Genomic DNA, 19,428 nt, shown 5'->3' on the forward strand with positions numbered 1-19,428 from the left:
ATTTTAGTCAGATCTCTTAAAACATAATCAGTCAGCACAGTAAAATGTGTGGATGATACATCTCCAGTGAGAAAAAAATGATGCTATAAGAAGTGATGCTGGTGACTAAATAGGATATTATCCTTTTCTCTGATCTGTTTAAAGCAGTGGCCACACCGTGCCAAGGAGTGCTGTGCTGCTGAAGGCACTGCCTTTCAAATGAAATGTAAAATTGAAGTCCCTGGCTAATTGCGCTCATTAAAGACACTTACATGAGTAGGGATATTAACCCAAATGTCACGATCAAATTCCAGTTTGGGTTATTACATTCAGGCTACCAAAATTTTCCATAAAAACAATAAGGTGGTTTTCTTTTTGTTCGAAATCATTAGTGTTTTTACAGTATTAACAAGTGAAAGCAAGGTCTATGTGTCCAAAAGATTTTGCAGTCTAAATAAACTATTTGTGCAACTTTTGTGTTTAACCAAAGCAGTGTGACTGAATTAACATTAGTGTGTGTCAGGTTACTCCATGATTTATTTGAATTTAGGGCGGAGTGTAAAACAAAAATAGAAGTCCATTCCCTGATGCCTGGAGGGGAAGAAGGAAGGAATGTATGTTTTCATTGGTGTGTGGAATGATTTCTATATCAAATTATCTGTAAAGTGGTTTGAGATCTTTTTGAATGGATGGCACTATTTTACATTTATAAATAGCTTTGTCATTTGTACTTTCTAAAGTTTCTATAAAATTTCCGCATTTAATAACCAGTATCAATCATCCTACAGATCATGTGGGAAAACATTTAATGGTAGTCAAATACAACTTTGAAAAATCTAGTTCTCCAAGATGATGATAGAGATTCCTTTGTTACTCATTACAGAGAGTGAGAACGTTTTGATGACAATTCCAGATTCTCAATTGCATTGTCTTGTGTTTAATATCACTGTGATGTATAAAGATTGTTATAATACTCATCTGAACTCTTTCCAGAATCCCATTCTCAATTTTGAGCTACCAATGAACTTAACAGACTGGTTTCCACGCCCCAGAATGAAAACTAAACGAGAAGAAATACGAAACATAATCCTGAAATTGCAGGAACAGCAGAACAAAGAAAAGAAGGGACAGAAGGACCTACATTCACCAGAAGGATCTCTGCAGGAAGGAACAGAACAATTTATCAACAGTAGCTCAGACTAAATATTATGTCTGTTGCATGTTAGCTCTGCAGTCAAAAACTGAAATATATTTTCTTTGTCTGCCCAGACTAAAGAATTGGAGTATTCTCTGCCCAAAAGTTATCTGGGAATGTTAATGCCTGTATAAATGTGTCATAAAAGGAATACATTCCCAAAAAGATATGTATTAAGTAAACAAGTTTGTACATATGTTAATGAGGCCAACTTTTTCAGCATTTGTAATTAATTTTTTTCACTTGTTAGGAGCTTTTGTTATGTATTTCTGTTAATAGAACTTAAATAGCCACTTCTAAACATAAAGCAAATAAAGAAAATATTTATAGGATGAAATGGTTAACTTTTTTCCTTTTTCAGTAAAATTGTCATGTAACACATAGGGGATGATCTGGTAGCAAGATAATTAATTCATATTGTGACTTTTACATTTGCCCTTAGAAGATTATTCTGCTTGATCTACAAACCATGAGTATGTGTCAAAGTGCACTGTGACCCCAGAGAGGGTAATTCACATGCTCACATACAGTAACCAAATGTAAGCAATGTAATTGTTAAATAGGAATGCTTCAGATTTGGGGTTGAGAAGATTGCTGTTTAAAAAAAGAAAAAAACACAGTTGCTCTTTGACCAGAGATTACTACTCAAGCAGTATTATAACTGTTTCAAATAAAGTGATCTTGAGTGATACTATTAAATCATATTTTGTGAATCCCAGATGTTGTACAGTTGTATTTTGAAATTTCCCTCACTATAAAATTGTATTTTGGTAAGTGTACTTGGATAGCAGATTGCCTACATTACATTTTCTATGTTACAATTCTGAATGTCACATTCATATGTGCTTTATCTAAGTAATGAACATTTTCAAATGTATGATTGCTATTTTTTGTAATGTCCACACCAAAAAATACCAAAATATCAGTGTTCATTGCTTGCTTATTTGTTTGTTCTTGATTCTAGGTAGCATCAAACTAAGCTGTTTAGAAATAATACGTTTATTTGGATATTTTCACAGTATAATCTGATTTTAAACAATATAAAAACATAGCCTTATGAAGCCAGCATTTCTTGTAGTACAAAACGAAGCCACTACCTTGCACAGCCCTTTAAATATTAAAAAGGTTTTGTTATGCAGATGAGAGAATAAGAACTGTTGTTGCAAGGGTCTTGAATAATTCAGTCCTTCCTTAACATTAATTAATTTATATACAGGGAGGGTGAAATTGCCCCCTCCCATTTAAAAAAATAATCTGCAGGAGAGGTGGGGAAAACAAAGGTTCCCCCCACCCCACCCTGCAGTGTTTTCTCCAAGTTCTTTGATTGATGAGGGTGCTTTGCTGCCCCCTTCTGTTGTCAAAGAGCCAGGGAATTCAGCTCCCAAGCCCTGTGACTCCGCTGAGTTCAGCTAGAGACACTGGACCATCCACATGTAAACTTGTGCTTCTGCATCAGTTTTTCACACACTAGACCCCAGCAGCATTACCAAATAACTCGTCCTGCCAGGGAAATCCTGCGCAGATAGTTTTCAGTGAACCCACCCTTCAAATAGGATTTCTCAGAAAGGTACCATGATTGCACAACCTTGGGATGTTACCTTTTGCACAGCTTGGTCATGGGATATGGGGGAGGTTCTGTACATTTCCCCTCACCTCTTTTCTCCATGCATGAACCCTGGACCACACGGAGCCCTCAGAGGGGCCTGGGAAAATGTGGATGCTACTTATGTATGTTAGGGAAGATGTGTACACAGAGATTTTCCTTTGCATACAAGTGTGGTTTAACCTCTCGTGCATAATATTAAATATGTAACACACACAACTTTAGTCATGTCCTGCATTCTTGCCATTGTCTGGGAAAGTCAATGATAAAAACAGGGTCAGAAAGAAGACAGGAGGGATGGGAAGACAATAAACAGTGTAACTAACAATCTAGAATAGTTGCTTATACAAACGCAAGTAAAATCAAAGATACGGGGGGAATATTGAGATCTAGATATACTTGCAAATAGAAAACATTTTATACCTTCTCAATCCAGTCTTCCAATTTTTCCCCAATGAAACATTCTAATTAAATATAATATATCGTAATGTCAATATAGCACTGTTCCTTTTATAATAATTGTGGTACAGCTTTCAGGGTTTCTGATACTTTAGAACTACTTCCATTCTATTCCTAGGAATGGGCTAGAGCTTATTTTTCCCACTTGGGATGCCTGATTTATCATTTAATGTTAAATCTTGAGACCTTCCGTCATGCAGCAAACTAATACATATGTTGAATATAGAAAGAATTTTATTTTTTTAATAAAATGTGATAGAAAAATACAGAATTAAGAATTTGACTTATTTAAAACATTGAATCAGATTATACGAACTTATGTATGTGTGATGTTTGTTTTAGAGAATTACATGTTTTGATAGTTTGAGGGAATTCACCACTGATCATTTGGGACCAGTTTTATTTTACAAAAGTTAATGCAAAAAACTGAATATTTAAATATCCACTTTAATTATTTGTGTCATATATTAAAAAAACGTTTTAAGTGTATGTTTCTTTAAACCATGGTGATAAGATTTAGTATTACAAATACTTTCCAAAAGTAGCATGACTCAATTGTTCAGTGAAAGCTATCAGGTAGCTGACTAATTAGATGTAACTGTTGTATTGGCTTTCATGTTGGATAGAATAACAGTTAAGAATTCTTATAAGAGTTTTAGATTACTTTGCATAAAAAATTCATGCCTCTATGGTAAACATTTGGTGGATCACGTCAGAAGTAGAGATGACATTTAAGTCATCCCTTATGACATTCATAGTTTTCTTGCTTAAGTAGCTACACTAATGTGCACATGTGTGCACACGTTCTTTAAAAGTACCAAAAACTGGAAGAAGAATATTTTGTTAATCTATCATGGGGAAAAAATGACCTCACTATTCTCTTGATTTGGGAACTAATGTCAAAGGATTCAGTGAAGAGATGATTTAAAAAAAAAAAAATCCTTCCCTATAAACAAAGAGGAAAATGCACTGCTGCTTGGTTTTTAATTATACACTGGCTATTACACCATGAAGGAAGAACAATATGCCTTTGCATTTTGAAGTCATGAAGCTTTTTTCCTCTTTCACTGTTTTCAAAAAATAAACACTTTTTTCTATTGAACGTCAGCTTCCTGAGGTTACAAATACATCATATTGAGCACACACTGTTCTTATTTTCACATCTGTGTTCATATTCTATAACAAGCTTAGTTCTTCTTCGAGTGCTTGCTCATATCCATTCCAAGTAGGTGTGCGCGCGCCGCGTGCACGTTCGTCGGAAGAATTTTCCCCTAGCAACACACGGCGGGTCGGCAGGCGCCCCCTAGCGTGGCGCCTTTGCGGCACCGTATATATGACCCTGCCGACCCGGCCGCTCCTCAGTTCCTTCTTACCGCCCTGTTGTTCGGTCGTGTGGAACATGGAGTGCTGGCTTCGCTTTGACCTTCCACATCCCTGCGTATCACCCGTTCTATCTCTAGTTGTTATAGCTGTAGTTAGTGTTGTTTAGTACTTCTTATTAGTTGTTAGTATAGTTTCTAAATAGTTTGTTATATAGTTTGAGGCTGAGGTATTTTCTTTCCTCGCCCGATCGGGACCCGGGCTCCATGCCTGGTTCTCCCGGCTTCACACGCAGTGCTCGGCCTGTCGTCGGCCGATCCAATGGGAGACCCCCACGATTGTTGCCTAAGGTGCCTGGGGAATCCCATCTGACGGACAAGTCCGAATCTGCAAGTCCTTCAAAAACGAGGACCAAAGAAGGAGCGGGACTCCCGTTGGAAACACTCCTTATGAGGCCGCCCTGACCCCGGCGGTCCCGGCACCGACTGCACCGCAGCCGCACCGAGAAGAACTTCGTCTTCGGCAGCTGGAGACAAGCGGTACCGCCTCAACACGCGGCACCACAAGTCTTCCAACTCAGAAGCCAGCCCAGCAGCGTCGCTTTCGCCTAGGACGAAAAGTGCGAAGGCTCCTGCGGTTCGCGACTCCAGCACCCAGTCTGAGCCTGGGAAACCGTGCGGCAGGCACGCCATCTGCTCTCGGCCCTGCTGGGTGATCCACCGCAACCGTCGAACTCTGGCCAGGCAAGAGCCGTATCTGAGTCCGCAGTGCTTGATATGTCCCCGGCACGTTACCGTGTGCGAGCAACGGTTCCCATCTACGCCGAAACCTTTGAACGGCGAGGGGACCTGATCGCGTTGACTGAGCCTTTCCCTGCCTCAGCCCCTGAGCCACCTCCTGGTGCGGGCGCTTGTCCATCACTGGGAAAGCCAGCATCTTGCGCGCGCGCACCATCTCTTGGCGCAACGGACAGGCCACCGGCTTCCCGGTCGAGATCTTGGCACCGACCCCGGCTCACGCCTGTCAGTCACTTCTTGACGCCGCTCGCAGGTCCCGCACCGATCTACTCATCGGCGCCGGTCGTACTTGCGGCACCGCTCCAGATCCCGATCAATGGACCGACGCTTCGACGCGTCGCTTCTACTCTCGGCAACCTTCTTCCCGACGAAGTCCATCGTACGTTCGGCGCACTCGATCCCGCGTTCGACCTCCTGGATCGTGCTGGTCGTAGGTCCTGCCTTCCCGATCTCTGGCAACCGGTTCGACTCCCGGCACCGTTTCTCCTGCATCCGCCTGTCACCCGGCACCAGTCATACGGTCCTGTTTTCCACCGCCTTGGCCGTCGAGACACCTTCAGGTTCCTCGCGGCCAGACAGCGCGCTCTTGGAGATATGGACCAGGGTCTGGAACAGCCCTCAGCACTGGTACCTTCTGGACGCCTTAGGCCTACCATCAATGCCCAAGAGGCGTTATCCCTGCCCGACGTCGAGCTCTACCATTTACACCCGTCGGGTACCAGACGGCAACTATCAGTGCCCCTTCTTCCGGTAGACAATATTGCGAGTCCCAGGACCCAGGATGGCCGCCCCGGAATTCGAGCCACCCTCTGGACAGTCAGCCTACAGATGAGCTCCGCCGTCTTCCCTCCTTCTTCCTCCTCACCAGATGAGGCTGGTTCGGGCACTTCGACGTCTGGCCCGCCCCCATCACCTTCGGGCTCACCAGACCTGCTCCGCAGAGTGGCGTTGAGCATCAAACCTCCAGGCAGAGTAGGTTCCTGAGGGTTGAGATCCTGTGGTAGGACATTCTCTCGTCTGATGCACGAACGAGTAGGTCGGCCTTACCCTTCATTCTGTCAATCATTCATCCAGGGCGGATCTATGGCCAGTCTGCCGCATGCTATCCTCCGATGGCCAGGTGCGGAAGAGGAAGTAACATTGGTACCTCTTAAGGTCGACTACCTGTGACACCCAGCCTCCTCCACCCGCGTGGTTAGTTCAATCCGGAAGTGATGGGAGCGTAGGCACGCCAGCCCCCGCAAATCGGGAGGCTAAATGTATGGATATGCTGGGCCGTAAGGTATACTCCGCAGGGGTTCTAAACAGTTACGGTGGCAAAACCAGGCAGCACTGTAGGCTAGGTACAACTAATACCTGCAGTCCATGGAAAAGTTTAGTGAGCTGATCTCCCGGTAGACTCCCGTTCCTGGTATTCAAGAGCCTCTTAGAAGAGGAAAAAGACAGACTAGAAATCTCTACAGGCTGTACTCGAGCCCACCGCGGACTCTAGCGCTAAAATCACTCGGGTCAGGAGTGCACCGGAACGGATTTCGTGTTGGCAAGTCTCCGGCTTAACCTCCGGGCTGCAACATACGATCCAAGACCCCCGTTTGAGGGGCAGGGCCCTTTCGGAGAAGCGGACCCAAGGTGTGCAAAGTCTTAAGACCTATCGCATAATAATGCGCTCCTGGCCATGCGCACACCACAAACCCAGCGATAGGTCCGTTCGGCCGCAACCTTCAGCGCCCTTATCCCCCACCACGCCTGCGCCATGGGACTTCAGCAGGAAGCGGGGACGGATGAACCGAAGACGCCATCAGTAGGTCCAGAATAACGGTGCCGCCTAACTACCCAGCGAGACCTGAAACAAAACTTTGAAGTGTGCGCCGGAGATCAGCAGCACAGTCTTCCCCGGACTCACTTTTCGTCTTCTCCAACCAACCTTCTCCTTTCTTCCGGCGGGTCCAAATAACTCAGATCGATGGGTCTACCAGTTTGAGTTTGGCTTCCATCTAACATGTTCACCTCACTCTCCACAAGTGCACTCCTCCCCGTCCCCTCAGGCACCTCCTTTCTACGAAGCATCTTCCTTTTACCAGGAGGTCTCACGCTTCTCGAACATCAGCGACTATAGAAGAGTGCCTCAGACCAAGGCAGAGGTTTTACTCCCGCTATTTTTTTTAAATCCCAAGTCGAAAGGGGCTCTCCGACTCTCCTACCTGCTAATCTCCGGACTCACGCACTTCGTAAGGAAGTTAGATTTCTGCATAGTGTCCTTGGGTCTATCGATCCCGTGCCCTGATCCGGGAGAACTGGTCGCTGCTCGCGACATGAATGACGCTACTTTCATGTTTCGTCTCCACCTCACAGACGTTTTCTCCGCTTTTGGGCGCCGGGACCCGTCACTTCCAATTCACATCTCTCTCTTTCCTTGGCCTGTCCTCTGCCCCACGAGTCTTTACGAAAATGTATGGCAGTAGTGGCCACTTTCCTCCGTCGCCAAGGTATATATGTCTTCCCTTACTAGACGACTGGCTTGTTCGCATGTCCTCCAAAGCTCAGGTGGCCACGCACTTAACAGTTATCAGGAACCTATTCGAATCTCTAGGGCTCCTGATAAATTTCGACAAGTCCATCCTCGTTCCAACTCAGAGGATAGAATTCATCGGGGCTGTCTTGGACTCCATGGTCGCGACAGCCTCGCTTCCACCCAGCCATTTCCAGGCAATGCTCTCCATCATAGACAGCCTGCTAGCCTTCCCCCGACCTCGGCGAGGGTCTGTCTCAGCCTCGCTGGGCCACATGGCGGCCTGTACTTTTGTCACCAAGAACGCCAAGCTCCGTCTGCGCCCACTGCAGATCCGGTTAGCTTACGTTTACCGGCCACGCAGGGACAGCATGGACATCGTTGTCACACTCACAAAGACGGTCTTGCACTCCTCAGCTGGTGGCGAAACCGCTCCTGGTGTGCGCAGGCTTGCCTTTCCACCCCAGGCAGCCGTCCATTTCGTTAACAACGGACGCATCCTCTCTGGGCTGGGGAGCTCACATGGGGTCTCGTCGGACACAGGCCTCTGGTCCGCTCGGGAAAACTGTCGCTGCACATAAACATCAGGGAGCTGCGAGCGGTCTGCCTCGCCTGCCAGGCCTTTCTTCCTCACCTGCAAGGCCGCTGTGTCTTAGTGCTCACGGACAAAACCACCGCGATGCACTATATAAACAAGCAGGGAGGAACCCACTCTCTCCCTCTTTGTCAGGAGGCGATCACACTGTGGGAATTTTGTATAACCCACAATATGGATCTGATGGCCTCCTTCTTCCAGGAGTCCCAGAACGTGTTTGGCGGACCACCTCAGCAGTCCTTCTAGCCCACGAGTGGTCCCTTCGTCCGACATAGTCCATTCTCTCTTCCGGAGGTGGGGGTTTCCCAAATCGATCTCTTCGCCTCCCTACCAACCAGAAGTGCCCCAGGTTCTGCTCCTCCGCGGTCTTGCCCGCGGCTCACTCACGGACGCATTCCTCCTAACCCTGGTCGGAACAACTCCTATATGCCTTCCCAACCGTTCCCGCTGGTGCACAGTGGTCCTGGTGAAGCTGCGTAGGGACAAGGCTCGGGTAATTCTCATCGCCCAGCGTGGCCTCACCAGCACTGGTACTCCAACGCTGTTGGACCTCTCCATAGCCAGTCCAGTTCCCCTGCCGCTCCATCAGGACTTGATATCACAAGACCATGGCAGGCTTCTCCATCCGACCTCCGGTCCCTCCACCTGACGGCGTGGTTCCTGGCTGGCTGAGCTCTGCGGAGGCTGCGCTGTTTTACCCCAGTGCAGCAGGTGCTCCTGGAAAGCAGGAAACCTGCAACCAGGGCTACCTACCTGGCGAAATGGAGCGGTTCTCCTGCTGGCTGTCAGTCACAACAAATATCACCGACACATGCTTCCATCCACACGATCTTGCAGTATCTATGGCACCTTAAACAACAGGCCTCGCGCTCTCATCCTTGCGCGTTCACCTAGCTGCCATTTCTTTGTTCCATCCGGGAGAAGGCTCTTTCCTCCGCCTTCTCTCACCCGATGGTCTCGAGGTTCGTCAAGGGCCTAGAGCGCCTGTACCCCCAGGTCCGCCGCCCCGCCCCCTCATGGGACCTCAACCTCGTCCTCGGCAGGGTCATATATACGGTGCTGCAAAGGTGCCACGCCAGGGGGCGCCTGCCGACCCACCGGATGTTGCTAGGGGAAAATTCCGACGAACGTGCATGCAGCGCGTGCACACCTACTTTGAATGGATATGAGCAACACATCTCGAAGAACAGCAGTTACAAGGTGAGTAACCGTCTTTTTTGTATTGTCTTTAACATGTTAAAACACTAAGCATCATATAATGAAATTTTCATATAAAGGTGCTTATACTTTACAGTCCTACACACCCCATTTACTGTTTAAGGACTCAAGCTTGAGAGGTGCTGAGCATGCTTAAATCTTGAAGTCCTGGTATGGGGATCTTGCTTCTTTTAGGCATGAAACTTGCCATCTTTTTTTAAATGTTTTGGAGTTGCTCTAATATGCAGAATTCCAGGGAGGCCTATAAGCATTTCTCCTTGCAGTGTGCTTGAATGCACTAGGAGAGGTTGCTGAGTGCAGTAGTTTCCGGGAGTTTGTGTACACTTTCCCATCTCTGTCTGGAAATAGCCATCGTTACTTGCTCTGTCACTATCTCAGACCATAACAGATGTGGTCAAGATGACAAGCTGGACATCTTTCTCTAGATTCTTTCAAGCCAAATCCCCATCTCTCAACACCATTGTACCTGTTTGCTGATGTGATGAAACATACATTCTGGCTCTTAGGACCCAACTTAGTGCAGTTGCACTCTGGAGAATGACTGTGGAGTTAGTTTGGTTTGGGTCTCTCTGACTCAGAGCCTGTTGGTTCCATGTACTAATAACTACCAGCTGCCAGCCCTGCACCCTGAATTCTAGCTGTCAAACTCTTTTCTTACATAAGCCTGATTGCTAATGCTATGATTCTATCACGTATTCTACGATTTCAAGAGAGGTCCGCAAGTTCGGGCTCCTGCCCTGGGTGGCAGGGCTCAGGGAAGGAGCACTACCTCCACCTCCTGACTCACCTCATTGGGTCACCCAGCTGGTGGGTCAGAGTCAACGCCTACATTGTAATACTTTATTGTTAAATTGTTACACATTTTTTATTGCTGTGACCATATACCCTGACTGTGTACAATTTACCAGGACTGTTCTGTGAATTTTGCCAAATTTTACCGTGATAAAATCATATCCATACTCACTGGTAATAAAAAATGTGTTGTCAAAAGGAGATAATCCTGTTTCTGCATATGAGTAATTATAAACTCATTAGTTTTGAGGTACTTAAAGATAACAATGAAATTATCTTTAAAGGATAAAATGTATTTTTCTTTTATAAATGTTTTATATGAATAAAAAAGCAGAAAGAATAAAGTCTAGTAAAATAACTGAAACCACTGAAATATTTAGAGATGCAAGAAAAGGAGACTGGTCTGTTTTTGAGCATCTCTTCCTCTCCCTTCCCTGCTCCAAGGTCTTATTTTGCTGTTTTGAGTTTAGTTTCTTTGAATCTTTTGGGGAAATGACTTCCTGAAAATAGTATTTGCATATTTATTTGAAATAGTTGAACGTGGGATGAGAAGAAACCACTCATTCATATTTGCTTAGGATTTAAAAATTAGCCAAATGCACGTTTATTGGTAAATGACCTATTTTTACTGAAATGTTCTAAATTGACTGCATCCCATCAATATACTATATTTGTCCATTGCAGAGCTGCAGCACATCTCATAGAAAGGTCATAATAATAAATGAGGTCTGTCTTTTTCATATAACAGAATTCTTATTTCAGTACTTGTGTCTGGAAATTCCAACCTAGGTGGTGGACCAGATCCTCCGCTGGTGTAATTTAAGTCAGTGGTGCTTCAAGGGTTTATGTCGGCTGAAGATATGGTACCACATATCCTAAAGCAATGCAGCATTAAGGAAAATCCACTGTTAGAAATTTTGTAAGTTTAAGTTGTTTTATGGGATTAAAACAAGATGCATTTCACCTGTGGTTTAACCTAGTGTAATGTATAAATTTATACCATGCGAGGGCAATCTTCAGCATTTTTACAACTATACTAATTAGGCTGCGTTTAATATTTACAGTGTATAGGTCTTTTGCAAAACATCCTACTATGCCCTGAATATAACAAATGTTTGAATAAAGCTACATCAGATTGAAAATCAATATTCCTAATTTAGAACTCATAAAATAAAATAGAGGGTATGCTCCCTTTTTGGGTAGACATAAAATATAGTAGCCTAGATAAGTTTCAAAAGATTGGGCAGTTCACATATGATAGAAAAGCAGCACAACCTAATCAGAGCAGTAAGTGTATGATTTGATTGGGAGTTTAAAATTGCCAATAAAGTGGGATGTTAAATGCAAATAGTAAGTTAAAAAAGAGCAGCACAATTTTAGCTTAGCTAATTTTCACACCATGTTGCTTCATTCCTGGAACTTCCATGGAAATTGTATACAGCAATATGCCAGATAGCACCTAGGTCCTGTAATATGAGTAAAGAAGATAGGCCAATGCAAAAGGAACACTTGGCTCATAACATCATTAATTTCTTACCCGAAGTGCAATTAAATCTAAATGTAGTCCTGTGGTGCATAGGAATGTAAATAAACAGATAAACATGCTTCTGCCTTCAAAGAAAACATGTACTTTGTTCTGAGCATTAACCGGCCTGTTCTGTGAGCCACACTGAATCAATGCTGCACTATAATCTCTCTAAGTTACAAGAGGGCAATAAAAGGCTGTGAGAAGATATACAAAAGCTTCATCCCATCTGAGTGACCTTAGGAAACTTTTGGACTGTTCTACTGCATCCAAAAAACTACATTCAAAGGATGTTGAGGTTGCAAAGTCAGGAAGTCGTAAATTAGGAAATGCCTGATTTAAGATTGTCTTTGCACAAGACAGATAATGCTCATTGAATGAGCAGCTCTTGGATGTTTCATTTTAGCCCCATTGTTCAGCATGTAGCCCCATGCCTTGTTTACTGAACACTATTCAAACTATGCTCTAATTACAGAACTATTAATTTCCTCATATGCTTTTTCTGTGGTGCCCATCACCGTAGCTTATGCATGCATCACACACACTGCATGAATTTATCTTCACAACACCCCTGTGAGCTGAGGGCTGTTGTCCTCATTTTAAGGGTGGAGAGTAAAGGCACAGAGAGTGTCAAAGGTCTACGCTAATTTTGGCTGCCCAATTTCAGATGCTTATGGGCTGATTTTTAGAAAACTTGCCATTTTACAGTGCAGCTTCCACTGACTTCAACTGTAAGTATCCACCTTTTGCAACAAATGAGGCAGACAACAGTTTTCTTATCTATAGAACCATGATTCATTCCCAAAGTAAGTCCAGCCGGTGAACTGAATGAGGCAGGGTCCTGTGGAAAGAATAGTATGAGATCGTGTAATTAAAGACTTTTTTATGGTGCAGGGATGGCCAACCTGAGCCTGAGAAGGAACCAGAATTTACCAATGTACCTTGCCAAAGAACCACAGTAATATGGCATCAGCTCCCTGCCTTGCTCCCAGCACCTTCTTCCACCCTCCTTGCACCTCCTGATCAGCTGTTTCATGGGTGCAGGAGGCTCTGTTGGGGGAGGAGGAGGAGTGAGGGCACTGGAGGCTCAGGGCCGGGCCGGGAAGGGGTGGAGTGGGGGCAGAGCCAGGGGTTGAGCAATGAGCACCCCCTGACCCATTGGCAAGTTGGCGCCTGTAACTCCAGCCCCAGAATCGGAGCCTATACAAGGAGCTGCATGTGGCTCTGGAGCCACAGGTTGCCCCAGCCCTCATTATAGTGCATATGTACAAGGAGGCTAAATTAGGGTTAGTCAAGTTATCTTAATTCTGGTGTTTCCTGACTTCTGAGTGCTTGTCCTTGCAACTATAACATTCTTTTTGTCTATAAGGTGCCACATGGCTCTTCGTTGCTTTTACAGGTCCAGACTAACATGGCCACCCCTCTGATTCTTTTTATGTAGGTTTTTTAAAAAATGATAATTTACTACATTGTGAAAAAAAAAGCAAACTCAGAAAACAGAACTTTCATCATGTGGCATCATAATGACCCCCACAAGTTTTATCAGCCAATTCATTAGATCAACCACACTAACCTCTGCCACTTAAGCTAATTGAGTAACTTAGTGCTATAGTATTTTGTCATCCTAGAAGTGGTCAGAATCTCTTTTAGATATGTACTTTGCAGGCTGAATTAATCTAGCAACCAAAAAGTTAATTATTGTTAAAACTATAGCATATGGTCCCTGTTAGGAGAAGTGCCTGGGAACAGACAAAGGATAAAAAGCTCTTCAGATTACTGGCCAGATTTAGAAAGCCTGGTTCAGAAGAGAGCAAATTGCCTCTGCCTGTACCAGTGAAACAAGCTCCCTGTACCAGTAGGGGAAATCACCCTGCAAATGGGATTCATTTGTCTTGGTGAGAGCAAACTTAACTCACACTCAGATATTACTGGCAGGAGCCACTGAGCTGAAGGGCAGAATAAACATAGTCCCCAAACACACTCTGCTTTTCTGTCCAACTGCTACACACTCTTTGGGCAGCACTGGCCCTAACAACCTCATCAACAAGAGAGGTTCTTCTTTGAGTGGTTGGCCGCATGAATTCAGCTCTTCGGGTACATGTGACCATGCAGACAAAATCAGATTCTTTTGGCAAGCAGTGTCCATTGGGTCCACATATGTGATGTTGACATCCTAGCCCCCTTCCACCAGTGGCCCAACTATGCCTGTACCCCTTGCAATGTCCATCTGCTTCTCCATGCACTGTTCTAGCATGAATGTTACATATTCATATTTTAACTTGTTACTGTGTGTTGGTCATTTTGTCAGTTGGCACAAAAAAAAGATATTTAATTTATAAACTAGGAACCACACCCCTTCCTCTTCCTCCCCCCCCACTCTCTCTCTCCCCGCCCAGGTTAATACTTTAGATCATATATGGTGGTATTGGCTAGACCTCTGGTCACTGAGACCTCAATACCACAGATGAGAGAGATCCTCCCCCACTTGAATGATGGGCCATTTGAGAATCCCCATTGCCACTCACCTTCCTTCTCTTATGTGGGAATCATATTGGGAATCTAGGGAAAGGGAAGACTCTAGCAATAGTACCAACCCCATAGTTCAAAAATCATGTCAGAAAAAAAAAATCATGACAATCTAAAAATTACAGTGGCATTTGAGTTTTGTTTGTTTTGTTTGTTTTTTAAATTAGACTCGGGGGTTGGTCTGTCTGATTCGAGTACTTTTTTTCTTGTTCAGTGTCAGGATTTTTGTTTCAGCTTCCAGGAGGAAGTCCAAATAGCAAGAGCTTCCCAAATCAACACCTAGGGGAAAAGAGCCTCAGAAGCTAGACTTATGTGTATGGAAAATCTATTTGTCAGCCAGCCTCCAAATACAAATAGCTAATTACGAAGCACATCTCAGAAAATACAGTTATTTACACTGGGACAAACTGTCTAAACTTACAGACAAGCTTCCTCCTGAACACAGAGATGAGTTAAAAATCTATAATGAACAGAGAGAAGCTGACAGTCCACACTTCCTTACAAGCAGCACTAGATGCAGCATGCACCCAGGACCGGCTCTAAGCACCAGCAAACCAAGCACGTGCTTGGGGCGGCACAATTTCAGGGGTGGCATTGCATTGCACAGCAGTTGCACTCTTGGAGGTGGGTTGTTTTTTTTTTTTTTTCGGTTGGGGCAGCAAAAAACCTAGAGCCGGCCCTGCATGTACCGTCGCCACATCTGTGACAATGAAAAGGTCTTCCTGGCTTCAGGTATCAGGGATACCCAGAGAGGACCACATCATGATTGAGGACACTCCCTTTTAAAGCAATTAATTTTTTAATTCAAAGACAGTTGAGGTTCTTTATTAACGGACACCAGGACTATCCTAAGTTTCTGGGCCTGTATGTTCCAACTCCAAGAAGTAAGCAAGTTCTTACAGCACCTTCAGGCAGTGTCTCTCTGCTCAGTTCTGCTACAACTTTCAAAGGACTTCAGAGCCACAAAAAGAAGCAGAGGCTCCACCGATGATGCTCTTCTGCCTCATCTTCCATTGCTGCACAGTCAGTGTCTTCCACTAGGCGGCAAGTTTGATGCCAGTGTAGAGTGCTTGGCTCTTGAGGATCCCTTTTCTTTCAGCCACCCTGATTTGGCAACCACCTCTTACTTTTGGGAAGCCTGGACTTGGATCACCTTGGACCAGTGAGTACTGGAAATTGTCTACAAGGGATATTCTAGCCAATTCCAGTCCATTCTTATCCCCTACTTCCCTTCTACAGAGCAGCCAGGCTTTTCTGGTATTCCTATCTCATGAGCCACTCACTACAGCCCCTAATCACATGGAGCAGTGGAGGGAGCTGCCCCCAGAGTTCTATGGCAGGGTTTTATTCCCATTATTTTCTCATTCCAAAGCACAAAAGGAGTTGGCAGCCCATCCTGAACCCTCAATGTCTCAACAAATTCATCCATTGTTTCACATTCAGGCTGGTGACTTTGAGCACTCTAATTCCCTTATTAGACCCTTAAAACTGGTTCACAGGTCTTGACCTTCAAGATGCCCATTTTCACATATACATTCATCCAGCTCAGAGGAAATACTTCAGATTCTTAGTAGGAACATCTCACTACTGATACAGATCCTTTTGTCTTTCCACACCACTAAGGGTATTCACCAAGTATGACAGCTCATCTAAGAAAAGAGGGGGTCCAGATGTAGCATATCACAATGATGACCTCATCCAAGGAAGCAGATAACCAACTTGTTTCAAGTAACCTTAAAACTCTTCATCACAGTGGGCCTCAAAGTCAACGGAGAAAAATCCTTAATGATTCTGATTCAAAGCATAGCGTTCCTAAGATTAGATTCCATCTCAGAAAGAGCTTGTCTTTCATAAGAAAGATTTCAGACTATAGTGAACCTCATCAACCAACTTTAAGTTCTCTCAAAGATATCTGTGACAGCATGCCTCAGACTCCTGGGATGACATGCCCTCAAGCATCAAAGACTACCCAGGGTCCTGTGGAAACTGAGATAAGATTCTGGATCAGCTATCACATTAATCTGGCATTAATATCTCATGGACCACTCAATACAGCCCCTAATCTCTTTGCCTCCTGTGACCAACATAGTCTTGCAGAACAATGGTTAGATCCAACACCTGGACCCAGCATTGTTGCATCCAACAGACTGAATAATGGTGTCTGATTGACATCCAGAGAAAAAAGGTGTTCAGCTGAAGTTCAGAACATTCTACTCCAAAGCAGAAAAGCCCTGAGTTATAAAGCTAAGTGGAATATCTGGGCAATTCAGCACCAGCTATCTCCTGTGACAACACCCACTTCAGCAATACTGGATTATTTACTAGTCCTGAAACAATCTGGATTTTCTATTACAGTGGCATTTGGGTTTGGTTTTTTTGTTCTTTTTTAATTAGACTCTGGAGTTGGTCTGTCTGATTCGTGTTCTATATGGGTCTATCTAGCAGCAATATCTTCACATTACCCTCCTGTTCAGGGCCACATAGTATTTTCTCCCCCATGACTATAGTATTCACAGGGTGGAACCCTAATCCCTATAGTACCTATGAATGAAGACTGCCTTTTGAGTAGCCATTACATCAGTTTAAAGGGGAGGAGAAATCCAGACCCCACAAGGCAGGCCCCCCTTATATATTGCTTTATAAGGATCACTGTCAGGCCTCATCCCAAAGTCCTGCCAAAGGTTTTTTCACAACTCTATGTGAACCAATTGATTCATCTCTCCCAGTTTTCTTCCCCAAGAATGGCTGAACAACAGAGAACACTGAATTTCATACACAAGATGTACCAAGGGCATTGTTATATTACCTTACTCGGACAAAACAGTTCAGGAACACACTGAGCCTGCTCATGGCCTTTGCTGATAGGATTAAGGGTCAGGCAGTATCCTTACAAAAATGATCAAAATGGGTTATGAGTAAGGCTAAGATTTTGTCACAGATATTTTTAATAAAAGTCATGGACAAGTCACAGGCAATAAACAAAAATTCACAGAAGACCGTGACCTGTCCTGGACGTTCACTAAAAGTATCCCTGACAAAATAGGGAAGTGGGTTAAGCACCAACTGCTGCTGGGGCTCCAAGTCCCCCACCCCTTCAGGGAGTGAGAGCTCTGTGGTCACCCCCACACACAATGGCTGAGCAGCTATGGGGGGGACCCTGCTGCCCATGACAGCAGAAAGCTCCAGGGGGGTTCCCTGCCACCTGCAGCAAGTGGGAGCTCCGCTTGCTCCTTTTGGCAGCTGGGAGCTCTGGAGGGTCCCAGTACCACCCATCAAGTTTCAACCTTCCTTCCCTGCTATTAAAGTCCTACTCCCTGGAGATTCTGTATTGGCAACAGAACTGAGGGACAGTTAGACCCATTCTTCTTTTTATGCCCCCAGGGGAGGGGATATGAGGACATCTAAGGTACAAGACAGGAGTGGCACCAGGGTTTCTGGCGCCCTAGGCAGAAGTCGGGAGGGCAGCATTTTGTGCGCTCCCCACAGGACGCACGGGAGCTTCCGGTTCCACTCCCATCGCTCTGCCGAAGAAGGACACTCCACCGAAATGCCACAGGCGACAGCGGCAGTCATTGAGCTGCTCAACTGCCTGCCGCTGTTTTCTGTGGCACGTCAGCAGAAGGTCCTTCTTCAACGGTGCGACGGGAGCAGAACCGGAAGCTCCCGTGTGCCCCGTGGGGAGCGCACAAAATGCAGCCCTCCGAATCCTGGCACCCTAGTCAACTGCCTAGGGTCGTGTAATGGAAGCGCCGGCCCTGGTACAGGAGCAGCCCCAACAGACAATGATGGCCAAAATAATTAGATTTTGTGTGCATGTAGTGTATGCATACCAAGGGTGGAATCTATGTGGACAAGACATCTTGAAAAGCCACTGTTACTGCTAGGTAAATAATCATTCTTTTTGACTTTTGTGCTGCTGTAATCTCACCCCCTAATGGATCTCATCATTTGGGACTATGGAGTGAATGTGACCCTACAAAAAGCAATGGTCTTGAAAAGGACTGAGATAAGCAGGTTGGGGTTGGAAGGTGTAAAGAAATTATTGAGGCAAATCTATATTTTATGGAGATACACCTATCTCATAGAGCTGGCAAGTCATCAAGTCCAGTTCTCTGACTTCATTAATAGGACCAAATACTGATTTTACCCTAGCTCCCTAAGTGGCCCCCTCAAGGATTGAACTCAAAACCCTGTGATTTAGTAGACCAATGCTCAAACCACTGAGTTATTCCTCCCTCTAATTTTGTCTCTTCTTCTCCTTTTGATTTGTTTAACATTATTTTGTGTTCCTTGCTTTGGAACTAGAATTTAGAAATATGTTTTTTAAATACTTAAAGCTGTAGATAGAAAGAAAGAAAGAAAAAGAAATGTTCTTTAGGCACTGTGAATTCAAGAAATTGGGCCAGCAGAATTGCCTTCAAGCAAAATCCAGAACTGCAAAAGGCCAAGGGATGCCATCACTATAAGTGCAAATTCAGAATAATCAGTCCCTCTTTAGCTTACATACATTTTTATACTAGAAAGGGGAAACTAAGTTCATTACTGAAATCACTCATTAAAAAGAAATTGGACAATATTCACGTAGTAATTGGTGCCTTAGATACAAAATCTGACCAGCTTGTAACTTGAACAAACAACTTGGAATACAGGACGGATGTGGAGAAGAGGATGACACATTTAGAGGGATTCAAAAATTGGCAATAACTGCGTGACCGCATATAATGGTTAATCCAAAGTCCACTGAAAAAAAATGTGAGAACAAAAAATTTGCATGAAGTATTAGACTTGTTTGGGAAGGTATTTAGATCTTCCTATCTCACCAGCTGGTAAAGATTTTACATCTTAAAAAAGTAAGATAGCCTACTAAAAATGAATAAAATTGTTGAAGTTGGAAGGACCATCATCTGCAA

The 19,428-nt window shown here is 44.4% G+C and overlaps 1 protein-coding gene across 1 annotated transcript in view; it reads left to right on the top strand.

Annotated features, from left to right (window-relative positions):
- SENP6 (SUMO specific peptidase 6) overlaps nt 1-2,996 on the top strand; it is a 219,638-nt gene extending 216,642 nt beyond the window's left edge. The window contains 1 exon segment of the mRNA XM_075064555.1: nt 973-2,996. Within this exon segment, the coding sequence (XP_074920656.1) occupies nt 973-1,182 (210 nt within the window). The 3' untranslated portion in view covers nt 1,183-2,996.
- The last annotated feature ends 16,432 nt before the right edge of the window (nt 2,997-19,428 follow it).

The sequence above is a fragment of the Chelonoidis abingdonii genome, chromosome 3 (assembly GCF_003597395.2).
Source record: "Chelonoidis abingdonii isolate Lonesome George chromosome 3, CheloAbing_2.0, whole genome shotgun sequence".
NCBI lineage: Eukaryota > Metazoa > Chordata > Testudines > Testudinidae > Chelonoidis > Chelonoidis abingdonii.